The 10,582-nt window shown below is 54.8% G+C and overlaps 1 protein-coding gene across 1 annotated transcript in view; it reads left to right on the top strand.

Annotated features, from left to right (window-relative positions):
- Positions 1-361: 361 nt before the first annotated feature.
- Positions 362-10,582, top strand: part of LOC119284155 — a 12,697-nt gene continuing 2,476 nt past the window's right edge. Inside the window, exons 1-2 of the mRNA XM_037563397.1 lie at positions 362-1,633; positions 2,106-2,213. Of these exons, the coding sequence (XP_037419294.1) occupies positions 362-1,633; positions 2,106-2,210 (1,377 nt within the window). The 3' untranslated portion in view covers positions 2,211-2,213. The remainder of the gene's footprint in view (positions 1,634-2,105; positions 2,214-10,582) is intronic.

Below are 10,582 nucleotides of genomic sequence, written 5' to 3'. Positions count from 1 at the left end.
GTTTTTTGTATTGCCATGATTGAAGATGAATAGATTGGTAGTTTCTCGAAAAAAAATTCCAACATAGTGGAGAAAGTCTGGGAACAGCTCAATGGCCTCGGCAACACACACTTTTCCCTTGATCGAGAGAATACCAGTTTCAACTGCGGTGATGCATTATGGGCCGGTGTCCTGCTGCGCTATAGCCTTGATCAGCGCGACCCATGCACTCAGATGGCCGACAGGCCTGGGCCGTATCCGCTGGGATAAAACTCGAAATTTTCAGACGACGCGAGACCCATGGCCCCGTTCATTCGGCTTCCCCCGCTATACTACCCAGGTCTCGAGCTCTCCCTCAGAAAAAAAACCTAGGTCTCGAGCGATGGCGCCGCCGCTGCCGCCGACGGCGAAATGCCCGACCACCGTGCTCGATCTCGACGACGACCTCCTCTGCGAGGTGTTCCTCCGCCTCCCCGGCCTCCCGAGCCTCGTCCGCGCCGCCCTCTCCTGCCGCACCTTCCTCTCCGCGGTCCGTTCGTCCCCCGCCTTCCGCCGCAGCTTCCGGGCTCTCCACCCGTCTCCCTTCGTCGGCCTCTTCGTCCAGCGCCGAGGCTTCAAGCCCGAGGCCTCCTCTTTCCACGCCCACCACAGCCCCCCTGACCAGGACTTCGAGGCCGCTGCCCGCGGCGGCGATTTCTCCCTCACCGCCCTCCCACTCCTAGACGCCGACGGCAGCGAAGACGGCAATGAGGAGGAGGAGTACGAGGAGTACGAGGAAGAAGACGAGGAGGAGGAGGAGGAGGCCTCGCCCGTGTGGGAGATTGAGCGGTGCTGCGACGGCTACGTGGTTGTCTTCAACCGGAGGGCCAAGCAGATAGCTGCCTACAACCCTCTCACCCGGGCACTGCATCTCTACCCCTCACCGCCCCGCCTCTTCTCCGATGCCACTAGCTTCGAATTCCACACTATCTCCTCCCAAGAGGACCCCGGCGCACCACCCCGCGTGGTGTGTTTCGATTTCAACTTGTTTCAGGCGAAGGCGGTCGTCCACCTCATCTCGCCGGACAGCAGCATCAAGTCCAAGTGCCGCAAGTTCCCTGGCACTGGGAGCATGGTCACCGGCAAGATGGTGAATGGGTCTGTCTATTGGACGCACGTGGGGAAACCCTACATCACAGTGCTCGACACCACGACACTGAAGTTCACTAAAATGGATCTGCCGCCGCTCTTGGCAGATCAGGAAGGCCGTAAGTGTGCTTTTGTGTTTGGTAATACCAAGGATGGGAGGCCCTGTATCGTTTCCCCAGATTTGTGGGGTGGTTGCTCGCTTGATGTCTTTTTCTGGAGACCCGAGGATGAGCATTGTGACGATGGTCGCAATTACTGGTTGTACCAGACATTTCCCTTGAAAATGACTCGCCAGTTCGTTAAGTTCCCAAAAGGAGGTGATGAATTTATCATTGTGCGGCTTATGGATGTTACAGATGGAATCATGTACCTGCGTACTGAGTATGACGGGTGTACCGAGTCTCCTCAGTTGTTGCTATCCTTTTGCCTCGAAACAGCAGAGCTGAAACTGATATGTGAAGATTATCACAAGCCTGTCCATCCCTACATCATGGCGTGGCCTCCTTCTTTGGTACAAAATGATGAGGTGAGCCCATGCACATGCAGTTTCTTTTCATGAGAGCACTGAATTAGTAAATTGTTGTGGAAATCGGCTATCCACTCCTACTGTACATGGTTTCCATTTTGCAAATCTGATTCATTTGAAATTACTCAACCATATAAAGTCTAATACTCTTTGATAGTGCTATATCTGATATGGACAGTTCACATTTCTATGCTCATAGTCTGCACATATGATATATTATACCCTTGTAGCACTGTATGTGGCTTGTTATGCTATTCTTTGTTTTCCCGGAAGAAAATATTATTCATCGTTACTGTTCTCATAAGCATATGTTCATATACTTATGTTGGGCTCAACATTCTGTTGGGTGCTTACCGCAGTGTATGTTCCATTGAGGTAACATCGGTGGATCTGTGTAATTTAATTTGAAGTAGAGACATTGTAGTATTTGTGCTGTTCACAATACTTATATAGTACTCTGTAAATTCTTTAGGGTCCCTGTTCAAAAGATCAAGCTTTATCTACGGCAAGCTCTGAAGGATGTGATGTGAAGGCTGGAGGTGGCCAAACATTGCCTGCATCTGTTGCGAAAGCATAATAGGTAACGCCGTGGACTAAAGGTTATATATAAACTAGTTGAATGCCCGCTACGGGCAATAACACATATAATTTGTGTCTCGATGCTGATAATATAGGTGAATTAATCAAATGGATTATTAAATGACATATAAGTAGACGATGGGAGCCACCCTCATAAGTTACATTCTTCCTTGTCTCTCCACCCAAATAGATATCTCAACATAGTTTCACCTATTTCTTCTATTTCTATGATTGTTCACGATGGATTGTGCAAACAAATTACTGCAGCATGTAGTTGCAATTAACATGTAACGCCCTTGTAGACATAATGGGTCAGAGAAGGTCTACAAAATAGGGAATTCCTAATCCAGCAAAAAAAAAATGTCATCTACTGTGCAGGGATACTATTTCCCATTTCCGACCAGAAAATTGTTGATATTTTAACCTTGTGAGATTTGTGATAATATGAGTTAGACAAAACAATTTTAAAGAAGCATCTTTGTGTCGGTTAGCTAGAATAAACCAGTGTCAGTCGAATTAACTCGCTGCTGCTTCTTTTCTAATTCTTTCTCATGCCGCTGCCTTTTTTCTTCATCTACCCTATCAACTCGCCTAAGTCTCCCTGCCTAACAACCAGCCAGTGCCACCCACCTAAGTCTCCCCGCTTGGCTGCCCCTTGCCCGAGTCACTGTCTTAGCTGGCGTCGTCCATCCCTTCAAACCTATCACCATCTCCGATGCCTTCGACCTTCCGCTTAGCCGCACTCTAATCTGTAAACCCACTACCTCTTTTTCGTCCACCCTATTGAAGGGCCCACCTCTCCCTGCCTAACCGCCCGCCACCGCCACCCGCAGTTGACAAGTGCTCACTCACGCCACCTTGCCCTTTGCCTGCTCGAGTCACCATCGCTGGCACCTGCCACGGCCACCCATAGTTGACGAATGTTGACACACGCCGCCTCGCCCTTCCCCTATTCAAGTCACCGCCTCCATCACTGTCGTCAGCATGCCATCCCTCTAAACCCTACCATCTCCAGTGACACTAACCTCCCGCACCCCTCACTCGAATCCTTTTATCCCGTGCCTCTCATGCGTCACCAGTGACATGGCAAGCGGCAATTTTTTTACCTCTAGCAAGGTCATGATGAATCGTTGTATGCCGCAGCCTACCGTTTTAGGCTCAGTGCTAAGTGTGCATTGCACACACAAAAATACTAATCATGTCCATTCCTGCATAAAAAATACAAATACATGTTCTCATTGAGATCAAAGCATGTTTCAGACTCATCTTGATAAACATCAGTGTGTCCAAGCCTACTAAGCTCCAAACATATCGTGATAAACCATGTTAACAACCGAGGCTTTTATTTAGAGAGCTAAAGATAAAAAATTTACACACAGTATTCTTTACTCAAGAAATCTTGAACTGACTATCGAGGATTTATTTAGCTGCATCCCATGCAGTGAGAAACTACAGATTGCCAAACAGCTTTTGCTTGTACTAATCTTCAACTACAGTATGATAAACCACAACTTTGACTATTGTATGATAAGCGACACTGCAACAGTAACTAACCATCCTCCATCGCCTCTCATATTTCTCACAACACCATCCAATCCTTGATGCACAAAACCAACCTTCATTGTTCTGCTCAGAGGAAAAGGAGACCGAAAAGGATATCCTAATTTTATTGTATGAAAACGAAACTAAGCTAGTAACAAAAGCAAACCTTCTCCCATTCACTTTAGTTAAATCCAAATGGCCATGTTGTGCTTGGAGGTCAAGCTAGAGAAGATATCAATATGATATTGAAGGGGCATGATTGAGAAAAGGTCTCTAAACTAAAGGTAGCACACAAACAAAGATAAGCATCAGGTTGGCCTTCACACAGAGCATTGTCAGATTATTTGATTAATCTACAGATGTCTGCTACAACAATTCGAAGTCATTTAGGAAAAAAAATACATAAAACCAGATCGAGGAAAAAAAGCGAACACATCTTCAAATTAGAAAAAAAAACATTATCTACAGATAGTTTCTAGCATGATACACGGTCAAACCATAAATTAGATCACCAAACTACAATCCATATGCTACGTATTTTAGAACAACCTCTTATTTATATTTATAGGTGCATTAATATTCCAAACTATGAACCTACTTTAGAGCTCTTGCAACACAGTTCGTAGTTGTAAGTATATTATGGGCAATATGATTCTCCCCATTCCTTATGCAGCAAAAATCACGTGGTAGAGTCTCGCAGTGTCTTGGGCAAGAAGATTAACTTCCGGACAAGAAAATGATGCGCGTATGTGTCAAATTCTTGCTAGTATAAAGAAGAGCTAGGGCGTTACCTTGGTGTTTTTTTTCAGGAATGTTACTTTGGTTTACACAAGCAAGTAATCATACGCGAGCCTCACTGTATAAGTTAAGCTTGTTTAAATGTATGAACTTCATCATGAAACTATTATCAAGAAGTAATGATCATATTATGTCGATATATCTGTAAAAAGGCAAAGTTAACTACTACAGCGTGACAAGGGGCTGTTTAAACCTCCTCTGATCATGTTCTGAAAGAGGTTGCCTAAAATAATAGTGCAGATTTTTGGAAGCAAAATAAGTTAGGTTGCCTAAGGGCATCTCCAGCCACGCCCCCAACAGGCCCTCCCCAGGCGATTTTGCCGCACCGGCGCCAAAAAAAGGCCCCAGTCGCGCCCCCAGAAGCCCGTTTTTCGCCGGCTCGGGCCAAAACTGGTGTCGGCGGACCCAGGCCGAACCCGGCGCCCTGGGGGGCGCTTGGGGAGCGGCACAAGCCAAAAAGGCGCATGGGCCCACCCTGGAGGCGACCCGAGAGCCTTTTCCCGCCGTTTTTTGATGCTTTTCCCTCGCATCTCTCCCGCTCGCTCGCCTTCCTCCCGCCATTCTCTCTCTTTCTCCCGCCAAACCCCCTCCTGCTCGCCGCGAAGAAGTACGCCATGCCGCGCGCGGCGGCAACCGCGACTGGCGCTGTGGCCCAGCCGAAGCAGAGGAAGCCGAGGGCGCCGCCATCGAAGCCACCGGGCCTGTCGAACGCCGAGTGGAGGGTGGAAGTTCAGCGGCGCGAAGCAGTCACCGCCGACAGGCGGAACAGGGCCATAGCCAAGAAGGCACACGACAACGCGGCGCGCGCGGCGGCGTCTTCCTCATCGGTCGACCAGGTGGGGATGAATCCACCCGTCGTCAGCCACGCCCAGTACGCGCCCTGGGGACAGCAAGGCGCCGGATCTCCATGGGGTTCATCGTCGCCCGGCTACGCCGACGGCGACGTGCACGGTGGGTTCAACCCAAACGTGACCTTCCCTCATGGTCACCCCGCTACGCGCATGCCCTCGCCCGCTTTCGTCGGCGTGCAGTACCCTCCATACAACTACTCGCCGCCCACCGCCTACGCGTCCACACCGACGCCCCATCTCTACCGTGGACCGCTACCCTTCTCGCACCTCGGCGACGCCGACGACACGGGAGCCGACATGGACGACATCATCGCGACGGGATCGACCGCGGCCGCCGCGTCTCCCGGGTTCGCCACCCAGGACGAGGTAGTGGACCTCTGCGGCGACATGGAGGCCAAGCTCGGCTACGTCTACGGCGACGACGCGCAGGAACCCGAGGAGGAGGAGGAGGACGAGGAGGAGGAGGAGCCGGCTCTTGTTCCGATGAAGGGGCGCCAGAAGAAGAAGAAGCGGGCGGCTAGGTCAGGCGAACCGCGCATCAAGTGGACGTCCAAGGAGGAGGAATGCCTCTCCGAAGCATGGAAAGTCGTCTGCCTCGACCCGACCACCGGCGCGAACCAGAGCTTGGAGACGTACTGGGACCGCATCAAGGCCGAGTTCGACGAGCGGAAGCTCGTTGACCCCTACTTCAAAGGCGTCTACATGCAGCGCGACTCCAAGGCGATGGCGAACCATTGGGGACGTATCCAGTTGGCGTGCAACAAATGGCATGGAATCGTCGAGGAGGTCGCGGCTCGCCCGGAGAGCGGCGCCAGCGTTGAGGATCAGGTACGCACGCCGTTCGCCCGCATATCTTCGTCCCCTACGCCCGCCGCCCGCCAACTGTTCGTCCCTCCGCGCAGCTGCTGCGTATGTTCGCCATGTATCGGGGCAACAACCAAGACACCAACTTCAAGCACCTTCACGTCTACAAGCGCATTGACAAGTGCGAGAAGTGGGCGGAAGTCCGACGTGCCCTTGACAAGGCCAAGGAGACATACAAGCCGGACGCGACGACTCCGGGCGCGCCAGAGGGGCGGCCAGACGGGCACAAATTGGCAAAGAAGGGGAAAAGCGCCGACGCGGCAACCGCGCGAGTGCAGGAGTCCATCGAGCATTGCCTCGCCGACGCCCAGGCCCGGGCCGTCCTACGCGAAGAGAAGACCGAGGCGCGGTGGTCGTCTCTAATGAAGAACAACGCCATCAAGATCGACCTGCTCCGGACGAACGTCGCCGCGAAGAAGAGGAACACCGACATGGCTTTTCTGATGGGCGGGGCGGACATGCTCCAGAGCAACGACGAGAAGCTCAAGGCGTGGTACCTGGTGCAGCGCGGCCTCATCCTGAACGAGCTGCCGACGGCAACGCCGACGACGCCTACGACGCCCACGACCACACGGACGCCAAGCCCGAACGACGCCTCTACATCGCCGCCCAGCAGTGCCGAAGCCGCGCCGACGCAGCCCAGCACCGAAGCAGCTCCGACACCGACGAGCCCGCGCACGCCGACTCCGCCAACGCCTAGAGCCGACCCCGTCGAGTGAATCGTTGCGCACGCGAACTTGCGGCGGCGGCGCTCTGTTTTTTGTAACGCCAGACTACGTCCGATCGCCGGATTTGCAGCGTCTTTTGAGAGCGGGAACGACCAAGTTTAAATTTCCCGCATCCTGAAGCCGGCGCGTGGGGGCGTGACTGGGAGCTAGGTCGCCCCCAGGGGCCGAACTAGCGCCGGCACGCCCCCAGGCCGCTCTATTTAGGTGCCGTGGGGGGCCGAACGGCTGGAGATACCCTAAGATAGTAAGACCACTTACATCAAAATTCCCCCGGCAGATGCCTCATAGACTAGTCAGCAGTATCATATTAGGGACCAGCGACGTTACACATACCTAAGGTAGTAGGTAGATCAAAGTGAGCACACATATTCAGAATGGAAGAATATCTCGAAAATTCAGAACGCAAGAAGATCTCCAAGAATAGATATGCTGATGTTCAAGTGTTCAGCTTAAGATATGTTTACTTGCCAATCCAAGCAGATGAGGTGGAACGGGAGTTTGAAGATCGCAACCTGAACGAAATAACTAAGAAAATCAGGTGAATAAACCCAACACATAATACATGATTTAAAACATCAATTATATTGTTAGGTTTAATCTTGTTACGAATTTATGTTTAGATTATTTTTAATGCACTGTCACGTTAGATTTGTTTCAGCTAGAGTCCTAGTCATGTAAGAGTGGTTTGCATGCATCCTGATTGTACTGCATGTAAACTAGATGGGCCAGACGTGAGCTATGTTCACGCTGCGGCCAGGTCGTAGTTGTTAGGATTTTTATCGAGTCTTCCGGTACGGTCCATTGTACGTGGAATGGCACGCACTCTAAGTGGATCGTGGCGGAATTAGCGCTATTAGTCGATGGAATAAAAGGAAAGCAAAACAGAAAAGACGCAAGGCTACGCGTCGCCAAACTCCCATCTCTCTATGTGTCTTCGTCTACCTCTATCCAGTAGCGTTCATCAGAGAAATTCGGAGAGAGAGAGACCAGATCACGCCACAACACCAACAAATTACGTACAATGTTTGTGGCAAGTTAAAACCACAATTAGCAAACCATGATCCCTAATGTGATGATCAGAAGGGAGCGGCAACCAGGCTGTTAAGGAGAAGTTGATACGATCGCCGGTGGGAAGACGACCGAGAGCGACGAGTCCCGGGCAGCGCGGGGACTCGACGACAGTGGACGCTCTTTGCGTGTACCTTGTCGCGGTGCTGCTCCTCCATGGCCGCGGTCCTGTCCCTCCCCTCCCTGCCTCCCCAAGGCCTCTACGCTGCTTAACTGCACACTCCTGGCTAAATCTGATCTGAGGGCGAACACCATGCTGCGTGCACTCTGCCGGGGACAAGGCGCCTCTCCACGTGGTTGGGTTTTCTTCTGTTAGAGGGGAGAGAGAGGATTTGATGGAACAGTTCGTTGTATTGTTTGAGCCTCGTGAGCATATATATAGGAGTACAATGATCAACTTGAAGTACAAGACAAGCCAGAACTAATCCTAGTCTATCTAGTCTTTCCTAATAATCAATATACTCAACATCCCCCCGCAGTCACAACGGGAGCGACGCAGACGGTGAGACTGGAGAAGAATCCGAAGGCAAGCCGACGGACATCCCCCCCACAGTCGTAACGGTCGATGCATCACAGAGTTGTGGCTGGAGTGAAAACCGACGAGGTTGCTCAAGCAGGAGGTAGCCCTTTGTGCCGTTTGTCGATGTAGCCGAGAGCGTGGGTGGTGGAGCCGTGATCAAGGTAGCCATGCGAAGAACGCCGTGGTCGATGTCGAGTCGGGGTAGCCGGTGTCGAGGAAGTCGCCATGGAGCCGTGGGCGCAAGGAGGCGCCGAGTTAGTCGTGGGCGCAGTGATGTCGAAGTAGTGGTGCGCTAGGAAGTAGATGTTGTTGACAACGCGGCGCGCCGGGGTTGCCAACCCCGGGGACACATCGTAGACGAAGGCACGTGTCGGTGTTGCCAGCACTGGGCATGCGTAGATGGACGAAGACGAAGTTGACGAAGCGCCGCACCAGGCTTGCCGGGCCCGGGGACACGTCGTGGACGAAGGCACGCGATGGTGTTGCCAGCACCGGGCATGCGTAGACTGGGACCTGCACGAGTTGTACGCCATGTCGAGGAAGTCGGAGAGGCCAGCAGAGAAGGACTCAACGACGGTTGCGGCGCCAATTGGCACGGGGTCAATGTCGCCCACGGTTGTCGGACTAGATGAAGCGGTCGAGGTAGATGACGGTGATGCTGGCGACGGGCTGGTGCTGGGCGAAGACGAAGGAGGTGGACGGGCGGCTTCGGCGGCTACGGGGGTAGCGGCGGCGACGGCCAAAGAAGAGCGGCGACGGCGGCCTGACGGCGGCGGCGGCGGCTAGGTTAGGAGCGCGGCGACGGTGCTCGAAGTAGGCGAAGAACCCAACAGCGTGACGAAGACCGGCGCGGACGGTGGCGTTCCCGCGCCCAGGGAGACGGCGGATCGCATACCACGGGAGGTCGACGCGCGGTGACGGCAGAGTGGACCACGGGCCGCGGCGCTACGGCCTGTAGGGGTGACGCAGCGGCGGCGGGCAGGTCCGGGCGACGGCAGGAAGACCTCAGGGCGGCGACGGGACCGCGGGCCGCGACGCGACAGCCCGAAGAGGCGGCGTGACGGTGGAGCGCGGGTCGGTGCAACCGCGGGGACAGCCTCGGGACGTCGGCGTGGACCGCATCCACGCTCACTACAGCCCGACGGGGCGACGCAACGGCGGCGCGAGGGTCGGTGTAGCCATGGGGACGGCCTGGAGCGGACGGCCCCGGGGCGGCGGTGGACCGCGGGCCACGACACTATGGCCCGAAGGGGCGACGCAGCGGTGACGCAGGTCGATGTAGCCGGGAGGAGAACAACGGGGCGGCGGCGCTGCGGCCCGACTGGGCGATGCAGCGGCAGCCCGTTGCTCGATCGGTGGAGGGGCGCGCTGAACTCGGGACAATCTTCAGGGGACCTGCGGAGGCGCGCGCAACCGACGGGCCAGGTTGGTCGCATGGCGTAGATGAGGCGGATCGCGGCAGCAAGCGGGTGATCAAGCCGATCGCGCGCGAGGACGGGGACGCCGCTCGATGGAGGCGTGGTGGTGGCGGAGTCCTGGATGAGGCCGGCGATGACGGACAGCGTGGGTCGTCAACACCAGCACCCGGGCTGCCAAAGCAGCACCGGCGCCCGGGCAGCGAGGCCCGAGCGACCAACGGAGCAGCGGCGCCCGAGTTGAGGCAGCCGACGAGCCTGATGGAGCCGAGGACAAGGCCGGCGAGGTAGACCGCCGAGCCGCCGTGCAGACGCGGCGGAGGCGGGTGACGTGGATCGATGGGCGGGCCGGCACGCGAGCGACGTCTATGATTGGCCGTCGCATGGTGCGAAGCCGCCGGGTTGTGGCGATGTAGGTTTCCCGGTCGGAGCAGGGCGGTGACAGCCGGCGCAAGGCGACGGGCAGACCGACGAGCGGACGACGGCTGGCCCTGACGGGCCGCCTCGTCGCGCGTGGCTGCCGGGTCGGAGGAGAGGCCGGCTGGTCGCGCCGGGGTCGAAGTAGAGGCGCTCGGTGTCGACGG

The sequence above is a fragment of the Triticum dicoccoides genome, chromosome 4A (assembly GCF_002162155.2).
Source record: "Triticum dicoccoides isolate Atlit2015 ecotype Zavitan chromosome 4A, WEW_v2.0, whole genome shotgun sequence".
NCBI lineage: Eukaryota > Viridiplantae > Streptophyta > Magnoliopsida > Poales > Poaceae > Triticum > Triticum dicoccoides.
This window is presented reverse-complemented; position numbering and strand designations above follow the sequence as displayed.